The 15,141-nt window shown below is 38.8% G+C and overlaps 1 protein-coding gene across 1 annotated transcript in view; it reads right to left on the bottom strand.

Moving 5' to 3' along the window:
• Positions 1-680: 680 nt before the first annotated feature.
• vat1 (vesicle amine transport 1) overlaps positions 681-15,141 on the bottom strand; it is a 33,818-nt gene continuing 19,357 nt past the window's right edge. Inside the window, exons 3-6 of the mRNA XM_051102153.1 lie at positions 14,978-15,141; positions 11,443-11,532; positions 7,373-7,614; positions 681-5,521 (exon numbers count right to left, since the gene is read on the bottom strand). The exon at positions 14,978-15,141 is cut by the window's right edge and continues 7 nt beyond it. Of these exons, the coding sequence (XP_050958110.1) occupies positions 5,243-5,521; positions 7,373-7,614; positions 11,443-11,532; positions 14,978-15,141 (775 nt within the window). The 3' untranslated portion in view covers positions 681-5,242. The remainder of the gene's footprint in view (positions 5,522-7,372; positions 7,615-11,442; positions 11,533-14,977) is intronic.

Genomic DNA, 15,141 nt, shown 5'->3' with positions numbered 1-15,141 from the left:
AGTAAAAACACATGTGACAATACGGTAAGAAAAAACAACTTGTTTTCCATCGAAAGTAAGCCTTATATATATGCAGTATATATTTGCAGTGTATAAAATATCCTGTGTTTTTTCCCCTCTACAATTAATGTAAAATGGTCACACTGGAAAACTTCAAACATAAGTGTGACCATGGACCACAAAACCAGTCATAAGGATCAATTTTTTTCTCTGAACGCTGAATAAAAAAGCTTTCCATTGATGTATGGTTTGTTAAAGTTGAAGATCTTTGGAATGCATATTACTCATCAAAAATTAAGTTGATATATTTACGGTAGAAAATTACGGTACAAAATATCTTCACGGAACATGATCTTTACTTAATATCCTAATGACTTTTACCATAAAAGAAAAATCAGTAATTTTGACCCATACAATGTATTTTTGGCTATTGCTATTAATATACCCGTGCTACTTCTGACTGGTTTTGTGGTCCAGGGTCACAAATATTAAACTACCCAGTGAAAACATGATGTGCTGTAAAAAAAAAAAAAAAAAAAAAAAGCAGGTCAGATCTGATTATGCTACTCATTCTACATTACCTCAGTTCAGATTCAAATAAAATCCCCTAAAAAAAAAAAAAAAAAAAGTGCATTTCTTTATGGATGAAGCAAGTTTAATAATGACTCCGTAAACACCGCTTTTAGTTATGCTCTTTAATTAGTCCTGGAAAACATGTAAGGCAAAATGGTCACATCACACACAGAAGCGTTATGAACTCTACGGTCCTCATGACCACACGCAGTCCAACCAACCCAGAGTCAAGCACAGAAACAGCAGCACTTCAGATTCTCAAAATCAAATGAAGAAACATTTCATGGAGGGTTTCAAGAAACAAACAACAACACAAACAACCCGTGGTGCTTCTCTGACGTGTGTGGAGGGGGGAGGAGCATTAATGCTGACGGATAGGGGCGGGGTTTGAATTTAGAACCAATCAGTGAACAGGAATGCAAGCTGGTGCCTCTGATTGGCTCTTCAGTCAAGAAAGCCAAGCAGGAAAGTTAGAACTGTAATTCACAGAGTGCAAACGGAGCCTTTCGTGACTCGAGATCTTTCCGAAACGTCACCGTGCGCCGCGCAAGTACGCATCCGAATGTACATAAAAAGTGCAGCATGAAGACAGCGTAATGTGTGCGGAGACAAAGATAGACCTGTTACGCCGAGCATGTGTGGGAAACAGTCCACAATGACTCACCGTTGCTCGTATGTGCCAGACAAAGAGAAGGCAAATACATCTGCCGTATAAATTTAGAGCTAAAAACCTTTCAAAGCTTCATTTCATTAGTGGTTTCATTAAAGCATAAATTAATAAATACATTTCACTAAGCTACGTTTGTGTAGCCAACACTGTAAATAAAGTCTAGGCGTGATGCGATTCAGCGCTGGTTAAGGCTGCATTTGCAGCAGGAATTCTGCACTCTGCAAACCTGAGGGGCGTTTCCTGTTCTGGGAAAGCTATTGGATTGAGAGATTGAGGAAGGAAGCAGCTTGGCTCGATCCGAGCCTCTCTCTGGCTCCCAGTCGCACAATTCCATATCCACCAGAGACGCTCGCACCTGCGGCTGAGCTCATTGTGGAGCCGTTGCGAGCTCCAAAAAATAAAAAAAGGAAGAGGAAGAATATTCCAAACCATCATGCTAGAAACCTTGAGAGATTTAAAGTGAGCATTCCCAGCCCAGATGTCAACGTTTTTTGGGTGTGGGCTCTCCGAACGGTCTCTGAACGAACCCAGCGGCGCTTAACGCCAGCCAATGCAGACAGAACTAGGGACGAAACCGAATCGACAGCCGCTCTGATGTCATAAGCAGCCGAGATGAGTTCCAGAACCGGAGTGCCGCTGCTGGATCATCTGGAAATGAAAACACAGCAGGGTTTGCTTGCGAACGGGGCTCTGGGAATAGATGTTAAAGGCATAGCTCACCCAAAAATGAAAGTTCGGTGATATTTACTCACCTTCATGTCGTTCCAAACCTGCATAAAAGAGTTATTTTGAAGAAAACTTTCCAGATTTCCATTGCATGGACAAAAATATCTTTTATGCTTCACAGGTTTGAAACCACACGAGGGTGAGTAAATCAATGAGAGAATTTGCACTTTTTTGGGCAAGCTATGATTTTGGGGTTGCGATTGATCACTGTACATTCACTGAGAAACAAAAAACGGAGAACAACGAATAGCCCGCAAATGCTTGTGGCCTGAAACTACTTCAAAACTAGACATTAATCATTCGTTCGTTCTGACTGCTGCTGGATCTTTTTGTTGGGTTACCTCAGCTCATAGGTTAGAAAATACGCCTAATTTCCTACGAACACCCACATGATACACAGAAGTGCATCCGTAAACAACAGTACACCTGATCTGGGGGGTTTCAGATCATTGGGAATGAGATTCCAGCCCTTCAGGACAGCAGAGCTGAGACGTAGGCGTTGGGGACGAACTACTGTCTACGTGCGTGTAAATGCATTCGCGTGTAAACATGCGTGGAGGCAATCTGGTGTTGGTCTACGACTGAGGCACAGTGAGAACGAGAGGTTTTGCATGGATTCGAACGTTAGCGGAAAACAAACAAACAAACAAAAAAAAAGTCGGAAACCAGTCAGCACCAATAATATTCAGGGCGTAGTCGACCACACACGACAGGAGCGAATTCAGAATCTTTTACTGCAAGGGTATTTTGACAAAAACCACAGACGGTTAGGTTTTTTTTTCTTCATCTGTCATTCTTTGTTTTCTTTTTTCATCTTCAGTACAGTAAGCACAGTTATAGCGAAGGTCATGCCTTCACGAAAAAGTTTGGCACACTCGGTCAGGACCAACGAAATCACATGATTCATCACATTTTAGAGGAACTGCAGCAAAGCCTTTTGAACTCAAACTACTGAAATGCAGACCACAAAAACAAACAAACATACAAAAAAAAAAATAATAAGAAATCAAACAAAACACAAAGAGGACGGATATTTTTCACTGAAGTGTTAGTTAGGGTCACTTGGTGCTCTGAGTCACCATCCACAGGAACACAGGAAGAGAACCAGCCGAACACAACAAGAAACTGAAACTCGATCCCACGGATCCGGAACTAAAATCCGGTTTGGGATTCAGTAAGTTGGAACACGGTGACTCTTCAGACTAGTATGGCTGTTCCACACCCGCCCCGGTGCATTCTGGGCCTGAGCGGTTATCTGCACTCTAAGTGATTATGTAAACATGAGCATGCATTAAACAATGCAGCCTTCTGAGCATCTCCATACATGTTCACACTCTGGTTTTAGGGGCGCATAAAGAGCCGTGGGAGAATGAGAATGAGAATGCGACTGAAACGGAAGGTTTGAGTGAAAACCCGAACTGGAACCAGAGATGCGTTGGATTGGATGTGGAACGCCCATTCTCTATAAGTGCAAGCTGAGTGCAAACAATAGCAAACCAATGCAGGCCGTTCACGGGGGCCGGAATATTCAAGAGTTAGAAACTGACGGAGGAGGAGAGAAAGAGACGGTTAAAATGCCAGACGGTAGCATAAGGTAGCATGAGGGAGGTAGAGAGACAGAAAGAAAGAACATTTGAATCTAAATCCGACAACAAACCTGAGGACAGACGCTCAAATACAGAAACACACACATACACACACTCGCACACAACAAACACACATATAAAAGACGGGATCTGGCTTCACATAAACACTCACTGAAATGAACCAGACTCAGTGTGAGACGAAAGAGAGCGGTCAGCAGGTGTCTTGATTATTTGAATGATAGCACTGCAATGCATATAAATCACCAGCGGAGGCAGCAGATCACTGCTCTCTGAGAAACAGGGGAGGGGGAGGAGCCAGAGGGTTTGAGTGACATGTATAAGAGAGGGTGTAGCCACATTCCTAAACGAGTTAAAATAAAACCACCAAGTTTATGGTATAAAAGAAGCCGCTGCGAGCGGTTGTGTTTGCGTCCGTCTAGGATGTGGGGGTGAGACCTAGCTGTCATCCCTAACTGCTGTTGCTATGCCAACCACAATGACGAAAAGGGCAAGCGAACGCTGAGAGAGAGAGCGGAGTTAGAAAAGCCAGACGGAGATCATATTTAAATGCGAACTGCAGGTCCGCATGATCGTGTGTGTGGAGCGAGGGGCGGAAAGCGTCAGGAATCCTGGAGGAGGTTCTGGAATGAAAGGCCACTCCTGTCTTTATGAGTCTGATAGAAGTGAAACGATGGGAAAAAGACTAGGGGAATGTTCTCTGTAATTGGTCCTGCTTGCCAAGCTAGACTCATTAAAACCTTGGCGCTTGCCCCGTTTTAATGACATGGCACACTGATCAGCTGAAGCCTAAAACGCCCTTGTTAGTTTTTGGGGTAACGCCGGCGACGTGTTTAGCGCACATGTGTGCGCATGAAAGAAGCTTGTTGTCTCTCTCGGCCAATCGGAAACCACCCTGACTCCTCTGTGGGGGCGGAGCTTGAGTGTGTGTCAGTGAGTCTGGTCCAATGAGGGGAGAACAACATAAACAATGGGAGTGTAGGTGGGTGCACTTGTTTTTGTGGGCCAAGGTGGGCAGAAAAAAAAAAGCTCTTTCACTTTTGATGACGATTCAAACAAGTGCACCCACTTCAGAGAACAGAAAAAACCCAATCTCACGGTGGATACGCAAACACACACGGAGGGGTGTAGAGAGCGGACGAGGTGGTTTTTGGTTTGCGTCTACAAAGGAATACGATAATTGTATAGTGCATTAGTTTGGCAGGAATAACGTTAGAGGATATGATAGTACATTTTAAAGGGTGCAGAATAAGGTTACTTTGTTATATAATTAAAGACGTTGGTTGAGTAAACACTGAGGTGATATTTATAAAAAGGATAATACTGCCCTAACACGCCTCGGTGGCATGCAGTCATACGAAATAGTTAGAAAGGACGCGGCAGAACCGGGAATAAATATTACCGGGTTACAACAGAACGAAAAAGTGGTGTGTTCCCTTGGTGTATAAAGTGTGTGTGTGCGTGTGTGTGTGTGAATTCGGTTGATTGAATGATTGCAGAAGTGCAGGTCTAAGGTCAGGAATCACCTGGGGTTAAGCTAATTACACTATACACCCCTCCATACACACGCACACACACATATAACACATACATACACACACACACACACTCAGACCACTCCCAAACCGCTGACACAGACACAAAGCACATCCACAATGTTTCTCTCCACTCAGTTCTCCTCTTTCTTGGGTTCCTCCTTCTTTTCTTCCGCTTTCTTGTCGTCCTTCTTGGCCTCTTCCTTCTTCTTCTCCTCCTTTTTCTCCTCCTTCTTGGTGTCGTCCTTCTTCTTGTCTTCCTTCTTCTTGTCATCCTTTTTCTTGTCGTCTTTCTTTTTCTCCTCTTCCTTCTTGGCCTCCTCTTTCTTCTCCTCTTCCTTCATGGGCTCGGTGTTGAGGATGATTTTACCGATGTTGTTCCTCTCTTGCATCCTACGCATGGCATCACCAACCTGAGCGGGAGAGAGAGAGATAGTGAGAAAGAGACTGGTGAGGGTGCGGATGAGGAGCGGCAGAGAGAGCAGCTTGACTGGCCATCTGTTGTGGTAAGAATATCTAACAAGCTGTTGACAGTTGATCTAATACTGAACTTCACGCGCACACAAACACCCTTTATGAGATTCTTCATGTCTCCAATTTAGTGGTCTTGCTCTTTCTCCAGAGAGTAAAGTGGTTGATGACCTCTAGCCACAAGCCTGCAGATTTGAACCAGCGTGAACTGAGATTTGCTAAAAGAGCATTTATTGAACAAAAACTCGGAAATGCCCCTGGGTACCAGAAGTCTAGAAGGCCTTTTGAATTATATATATTTATATATATGAATTATATATTTACTGAAAATCACTAAAACAGCTTGAAAACAAAAAAATACATTATTTCCTAACAAAGCTGTCAGCTTACTTCAGAACCAACAATAGGCAAAATTATGTTTTTTCTAATGGCTAATCAGACACTTTTATTTACAAATGGCAATAATCTTAAGATGGCTGAATATCAGCTAATATTGTTCCATATACTGACCATCACTGTTCTCTAATGGCTAGTACTTAAATCTAAATTGCAGTATGGATTTATTTTAAATAAAATAATTTATAAATAATTAAAAAATACAATATTTTGTATATATTTTATATTCTAAAACTCTCTCTCTCTTGCTCTCTCTCTCTAGATATATATAGATATATAGATATACATTTTTAGAATTAAAAATATTGTACACACACAATTTATACAAATTTAGAATATAAACAAAATATTGTATAAAATTTTATTATTTCTAAAAAATAAGTAAAAATAAAAAAAAATGAATAATTATAATTATTATATTATATATAAATTAAACGTATATAAATTATTTAATTTTTTTAATACTTATTTAATATAATTATAATAATTTTTCAATTCTTTTTATTTATTATTATATAACTTTGAATATAAACAATTGTTATTCAGCTAAGCAACTACAGTTTGATGTCGATAATATTAACAATCATAGGTTTACAATCAAATAATGCTACACTGAAGAAGAAAATGAATTTGCTTTCTTCTTCTTTTAGCGTTCAGCATATCAGCTAGTCTCCGGTCAGTCCACCTGTCTCTCCCTCTCTGTTTTTTCCCCCCCAGTTCACCTCTCCTTTACCACTCTACCTAACAACCAGCGCCTCGGCAACAGCGAGCCATCTCCTAGCAACAGGGAAAAGCAACCTGGCCCTGACGACTGACTTGTGGACAGATTGAGGAAAGAGAATGAGACAGGAAATGAGAGTGAAGGACAGGGAGATAGAGTTACCACCATACAGAGAGAGCGCTTAAAACAGCTCTTCTTCTCGTCAGCCGAAGTCTTGCGAAATATATTTCAGTTGAATGTGAAAGCACTTCATAATTCTTTTTACGAATCTTCAATAGCACCAAAGTCTGACGAGGCTGATAAAAGCCCGGATCGTCATAAAAGCATCAGCTCGCACTCGCAGTCACTTACTGTAAGCAGGAAGAGACGTCTCCATAGCAACAGGAGAGATAAGAAAGGAGAAGAAATAATAGGGAAAGATGGATGAAAGAACAAGTGAGGGACAAGGCAAGAATGAACGATCAAAGAGTGGAAGGAGTACGAGGCGTGGATGGTGGTTCAGGTGACGATTGCGAAAGAACACCCACGTGTACATATCTGCTGAATGAAACTGGACTTCCTGGCATAAATGCACTCTCAAATATAATTATACTCATGTTTCCCCCCCCCCACACAAACACACAAACACACAAACACACGAGTTCAAACGACTACTATCAGACACTCGTTCATTCACCTGTTCTAGGTGGTAGGTGGAGTCAATTCGGGGCTTGATCTTGCCCTGTCTGTACAGGTCCATGACGGCTGCCATGGCCTGAGCGATGAGCTCAGTCTCAGAATCCAGGTAACCCAGGTGAAATCCACACACTGAGCGGTTTCCTTGGATCAGGCTCAGGGTGTGTACGGAGAACTGCTGGTACCAGGTCTTAGCCACCGCAAACAGGTTCTTCTTCTGACCCGCCAACATGTTAGCGGCACCTGCAGGCAAACATCAAGTTGACATAAAAGACATAGATATACAGAGGGCTGGGCGACATGGCAAAAAAATATCGTTCATATCCGTCGATTTCAATAATTGTCTGATTTTTATTTCTTTTTATTAAGTTTAAAGGCAAATTTTTGCTACAAAGTGAAAAGTTATAAAAACTACACGGTTAATTGTGGCTTTGAACTATTCTTTATGATCAGAGCATGACATGTTTTTTTCATGTTTTTTGAATACTTTACACTTTTTTTGTCTCTTAGAAATACACATTTGATAGTAGCTTGCTCTCCCATAGTATCATCCAAATATCATGATAATAACAGTTAAAACCACACATACAGCACCTCAATACCATGGTAAAAATGTAATATGGATTCTATGTATTTTTATGAAAAACAGCTGTGCCTAAAATTCATTTTGAATAAATGCATAAACACTATAGCTTAAATCACAAAAATACTGTAATTACATTACATTACTCCACTCCTCCAATACATTTAATACATGTATATAATATAATATAATATAATATAATATAATATAATAACATAAAATTCAACACAAATACACCCACATTTCTGACACAATGCCACTGTGCAGTTAGTGCTACTACAGTAAATCTATGGTAAATGATGGAGATTTGTAGATTTAAAAGCCTTCTGACTGTATTGTTGTACACAGTGTTTCTCCTGTTTGTCAGCGCTGTTTCATCTGGCTTAAACAGAGTCATTTGTGTTCTTCACTGAATTTGAGTGCTTCATACTGGATCTAGCGGATAAATGATCCGAGTGATCCTTTGCCACGTAAACATTGTACCAAACATTTACCGAACTCTTGATATCGTTTATTGAGGAAATTTGATAATTATCGTTACTGGTTTATCGCCCAGCCCTAGATAAACATCAGTTAGTGGTCAGTTTGACCAAAAATGTGCATCACTTGCGGTTTGACGGTTTATCACATTTTTCCCTATATTTTATGATTCAGAATGCATGAGACAGTTGCAGGACCACTGCATTTTAATAACAAACCACACAAACATGCTACATGTAGCATGAGATTGAAATTTGATTGTATAATTTCAAAATTCAAAGCAAAACCAGAATGGTCTGTTGGCGCCAAAAGCCTTGTGGGCAGCGTGCCGACATACACGCGGGCAACCCGTGTTTGAATCCTGACTCGAGGACCCTTCCCGATCCCACCCCCTCTCTCTCACCCACTTCACTTCCTGTCAATTCTGATCTGTCCTGTTGCAATAAAGGCAAAAAAAAAAAAAAAAAAAAAAAAAGCCAAAAACAAAATGGTCTGACCTTTGCTTTCTGAAATTGTGCTACTTAAAACATCTGTACAAAACAAAAAATAGCAGATGGGCTGAATGAGATGCAAATTCACTCTCTGACAGCAGGTGGCGCTGATGGAACAGCAGCAATACAGCATTTCCGTGGTTAATGCTGTAAACAAAGCAGTGCTGTGCTTTTAAATAATATGTTGATATGTATTATATGGAGGTAAGATGAAAAGAAAATACCATCTAAACTTTTTCTGAAGTCAGTTCATCTCAGAGACAATTATATAAATCCCCACTAGACCACCTGGCAATAGATCTGTTACAGGACAGTAGATGTGATTTTGCGGGACAATGCGGGACACGTGTGAGACAGATACATCTACTACTGTTAAGCTATGTAAATACTGAATTACATCTGTTATCATATGCGCTTATTTATGTTTCTGAGATGCACATGTAGGTGAGAGAAAGGGAGTCCAATGTGTATGAGTGAAGAAAATCCACCTGCGAGAGAAGAGATTTGTGCCCATGCATTTTGAAGTGTCCTTGCATTAAAATAATGCACTCTAGACATTTGTCATTAAAATAATGCATAGAAACTGCCTCAAACAAACTATTAAAATAAGAAGAAAGTCGTATCTGAAACCTGTACCTGTATTTGAACCGGTATAATCGCCCAGCACTAACATCAGTGCAATAAAATCAATGTTTTCAGTATCCAGGTATTAAATTCTCACAAGATAATACTATGATTTATGGGATGGGCGGTACGACTAAAATGTTATGACAGCATGAGTAATTATGAACCACGGTAGCAGAAAATATCATATAGTTTATAACATAAGTTTTTTTTTTTTTAAGACTTTTATGCAGCAAGGATGCATTGTTAAAAAGTGACAGTAAAGACATTTATAATGTTAAAAAAAGACTTCTAATCCAAATAAATGCTGTTCTTTTGAACTTTCAAGAATTGTGAAAATGGTATCATGGTTTCTTCTAAAATATTATGTAGTAAACTGTTTTCAGCACTGATATCCTGAGCACCTTAGAATGATTTCTGAAGGATTATGTAACAAAGACCAGAGTGATAGCTGACGAAAATTTTAAATTGTACTAATATTTCATAATATTACCTTTTTACTGTATTTCTGATTAAATGCCTTGTCTTGGTGAGTGTAAAAGGCTTATTTAAAAAATATTAATCAAATATTCCATTTTAACCCAGTCTATAAATTTCTTCTTTTCCTTCTGTTTTGTATTGTATTATATTGTTTATATATTTTATTCTGTATGTTGTTACAACAAGCTACTAACTAAATATAAAACTTGTTTACTAGCTACACTGGTGAACAATCCAAAACACTTCAGCACCAATTAATGACAAGCTCTTCCTTGTGTAAATACTCTGTATTTTCATATTTTTCCTTGCGTCTTCACTGCCCTTACATGTCATAATATAAAACAGTCAAATGTAAAGCAGGACAAATGGATTTACAAGTCAACACATTTCTCCATCATACCACCCATTCCTACGTCCTATAGCATGTAAAAATGTCTTTGTGCGTGTGCAAGGCGTTTGAACTGTGACCATGTTTCTCAAGCATGAATAGGTATTTGTATGAGTTTTCTGCATGTAAAATGTGTGTGCGGTTGACCGACGGGTGAATTACTGCTTAATGGCTCCCACAGTGAGCGTTCTTCATTTACAGAGGAATGACATGCCTCTCTGGCCCTCCTTCTCGCTCGCTTTTTCCCTTTTCCAACACTGCACTCTTTGACCCGTCTTCATTCGCTCACTGTCCGCACATCCTCTCGCGTCGCTTCCCATGTCTGTCACTCCCTCGCTTGTTTTCTCCCTCTCGTTTTAGTGTCTCTCCACACGATTATCCTCTTGGTTTCGCACACGTCCTCTCTTTCATTTTCTAACAGTCTGACCATCACTCTCTCCGTTCACTTCAAAGGTGGCTTATTAGCGTGAAATAAGATAAAAACGCCACATATTGCGAAGACAAAGGACATTAGAGTAAATTAGAGTAAAACACTCTATCGTACCATTAGAGAGGGGGAAATGTACACATAAAGCAATGACAACCCTCTCTGTTTCTCTCTTTGCCTCTCTTTCTCACACACACATTTTCACACAAAGCGAGCTCTGAGTTGGCCTGTGATTTGGACCTGACCCAGTCTGCTACATTCGGACACATTCTGGGTTCTGTGTCAGATAGAGGAGCCATTGTTCTGATAAAGCAGGATAGAGGAAGAGAGCAAGCGAGAGAAAGAGACGGAGGGACAAAGACAGTTGGGTGGGACTTCAGGACGCCATGTTGTTTAAGGGGTCTTGTTCCGGGTATTGTGTTTCTGAAGTTGATTTACTGTAACACGTCACTGTCAAGCTATTCAGACTTGTCTACTAGGGTTTAACCAGCAAAACCTCAGCCCTACAGATTGAAACTAGCATTTGGAAGAAGTGACATGAAAACACGACAAGTGAAATGTATGCTAGCTGATGTTCGGTGCTTCTGGCGTGGCTCACCGTAGCTGATGAGCTTCCCCATTGGTTTCAGTAGGTTGTAGCCCTTATGGGTGTCAGAGCCTCCCAGAGGATCCAGAACAATGTCCAAGCCTAAAACACACAGGCAGAAAGACAAAGATGATGAATAACTAAATTAATGCTCTTATTCCATTCACTCATATATACCGCATCTACAAAACGGTACCAGGTTGGCCATAATTTGAGAGTGCATGTTTTATGTTTTAAAATACTTTTGTGTGAATTATACGTGAATATTGTGCTAATTAAATGTTCATTTAATTTGAGCAATTTTGTGGTTTGCAATAACACTAAAAAAAAAAAATATGTATGATTTTTTTTTAAAGGTGCATCAGATGCCCATTTTCCACATGTTAGTATGATTCTTTAGGGTCTTCATGAAATGCAAAATAATTTGGTTAAGATTCCTCAATGGCCGCGTAAAACACCACCCTTTTTACCTTGTTAAAAACAGCTCCATTCACCCATTCAGTGCATGTCTCTTTAAATGATAATAACCTCTGCTCACCCCGCCCCTCTCTTCAGTTTTTAGTGTATTTGCTGGAGCATTACCATCAAAAACAAAACTAATCCTCAGTGGTTCTGATGTCGGGAGAAAATGAAGACTCTGATGTTCATTTTTACATGTTATGTTCATATTTTCCAAATACAAAACACCTGCATTGTTTATGAGACATTGCCGTTGCTACAGCTGCTCAAGCATGGAGAACGAAGGACAGCATACAACTGGCTGAGGACAGAAATATGCTAAAACGGGACAGTCCGTCAGCGGTTGTGGGCGGGGCCAGGTCAGTATGACATCATACTGCTCAGAAAATCAAAACGCCTCAATTAAAAACTGTTTTTTTGAATGGAGTGAATGGATTTTTATCATTGTAGGGTCGTTGTGTTAACTTACTGCTAACACACATTTATATGCAAACTAGGGATGCACAATATTATTGGACCAATATCGGAAACAGCAGATAATGGCTTTATATGTAAATAACGGCATCAGCCCGATATGAAAACTTATGGCGATATGTCTTGCCGATAAGAGGAATAACTCACATGTGCTCAGGGTGTGTTAGCGATTAGATCACAAAGTTTTGCCTGAATGATGATTAGATTCACTGTTTTGGATCTGAAACTGCTTGTACAAAATGATGTGTTCAGCATGTGATAGAGGAAACAGTAATAGCACGTGGCGTGGCAGCAGCGGCAGGCTCCCCTGTGTCCTAATGCCCGTTCGCTAAGGACTTTTAATTCCAAAGGGGGCGCTGTTGGCCTACTTCTAATAAAATGAAAGTAAAATACACAAATAACATTTAGACGGGGTTTCTAATTAAATAAAGGAGTAATTGTTGTCATAAAATCATAAGTGTTTTGAATTAGATATCACAAGCTATAGCTTACATGAATTAAAATAAACAAATAAACGAAAAAAAAAAACACAAACATGACACTTGTTAATTAAATTTATTATATACTGATTTATTTATTAATGTGTAATGTGCTACATTTTTTAACAAATTATTAGCTCTAAAAGATTTTCAGATTTTTTTGCTGTATACCATCTACAAATGTTAAATCTTAAAATCTTAAAGTAATTAAAAAAAAAAAAAAAGAGAATATGATATATAGTTGATATGATATATAGTTTATTTATAGTTATTTTCAATGTACTGTCATTATAAAATAACGTCATTGTTGTTTATTTAATTCTAACAAATAAGGTCTTGTTAAAAACTAGCCAAAATTAAACAATTTGCATATGATTTCCACACAGGAGAGACTTGGTGTTGTTTCCAAACAAAAGGAAATATAGCGATATCGGCATCGGCCAAAATGACTTGAAAAACACCTGCATATCGGATATAGACAAGAATCCAATATTGTGCATACCTAATGTAAACACCATGTAAAATAAATCAGTACTTTTATTTTCGCAAGGATGCACTGAATTCATTAAAAAAACAAAACGTCAGTAAAGACTTCCGAATTGTTATAAAAACACAGAATCAGCATATCAGAATGATTTCTGAAGGATCATGTGACATGTTACTTTTTAAAAATGCATTAAAAATATAAAACAGTTGCTTTAAACTGTAACAGTATTTGATAATATTGCTGTTTTTACTCTATTTGTATCAAATAAATGAAAGACTTCTTTCAAAAACCTTTACTTTTTTTTTTTTACTGACCCTAACACATTTCTATATTTTCCTATATTTCTATTTATAAAACAGTCTTTATTTTATAAGAACGTTTATTTTATTATTTTGATGTTTTCAGCAATGCATGCTGATTATGCGGTGCTTTAGCTGTTATATAATACGCACTGTAAAATAAAAGTTCTTCCTCAAAGCTCCACTGCTACAGCAAGTTATATTGCTGAAGTTTCTTCTTCAACAGTTCTTTATGGGTTAACGCTGCTCTCGTGTTGACCGGAGTGGAATGTCATCGATGTGATCCCGTGTTTCTAAATTTCTGAGACTACTATGGTCATAGGAGAACATCAAATAACATGTTCGGCCATGGAAAAGAGCTAAACAAAAAAGGAAGGAATTTGTTTGGTAAATTTTTGTGATAAGATTAGAGTAAATATGTTTTATCAGACAGCGCATTAAGAATTACAGCTGACTCAACAAACAAAACATGACCTCAATATACACATCAGATACACAACCAAAAACACAACTGCAAAAGACAGAGTGGACGGATGGACTTCAAGGTTTAATATGCACACAATGGTCTGCTAACAGCAAATCCTTAAAGACTTCTTAGGGGACTTCTTATGTTGGATTTCCACTCCGTCTTTAATTGCAGTATATTTATTAGGCTATTTGCACACATAGCACCCAAAGCAAAACAACAAACTGAAACAATTCACATCGATTTATTTGTGGTGATTAGTCAGCAGGGGAACATGTTGCAATTAAAATGATGTTTAATTATTAACATGTGGTCTTAATACAGGTTTATTAACTGCAAATACACTACTGCAGATACGATTTTTTTTAGTGCTAATCAAAGTCTGTTATGCTCACTAAGGCTGCATTTACTTGATCAAAAATGCAGAAAGTGTAATAAAACTGTAATATAGCGAAATATTAATACATTTAAAAGAGCTGTTTTCTATTTGAATATATTTTATTATATAATTTATTCCTGTGATGCAAAGCTGAATTTTCAGCATCATTACACCAGTCTTCAGTGTCATATTAGCCTTCAGAAATCATTCTGATATGCTGATTTGATGATCAAGAAACACTGTGCTGCTTATTATTTTTGTGGAAACTGTGATACAATTCGTTCCAGGTTTCTTTAATAAACAAAGTTCGAAAGAACAGCACTTACTCGAAATAGAAATGTTTTTATGTAATAGAAAAAGGTTTTTGTAACATTACAAATGTCTTTATCGTCACTTTGTTTAATTTAATTTGTCCTAGCTGAATAAACATTCATTTCTTTCTAAAAAATGACCCCAAATTTTTAAACAGTAGGTTACATTCTGGTTTACTGTGTCATTGCTCACCTTTTGGGCTGATTTTACGGATCTCCTCCACATAATCACGTGTCCGGTAGTCGATGGCGTGCGTGACTCCGCCCTGGCTGATGACCTCGTGCTTGCTGGCCGAGGCGGTGCCGAACACTGTGACATCATTTACCGTTTTACACAACTGAGTGGCAGCGATGCCC

This window comes from Labeo rohita, chromosome 3, assembly GCF_022985175.1.
Source record: "Labeo rohita strain BAU-BD-2019 chromosome 3, IGBB_LRoh.1.0, whole genome shotgun sequence".
Classification (NCBI taxonomy): Eukaryota; Metazoa; Chordata; class Actinopteri; order Cypriniformes; family Cyprinidae; genus Labeo; species Labeo rohita.
This window is presented reverse-complemented; position numbering and strand designations above follow the sequence as displayed.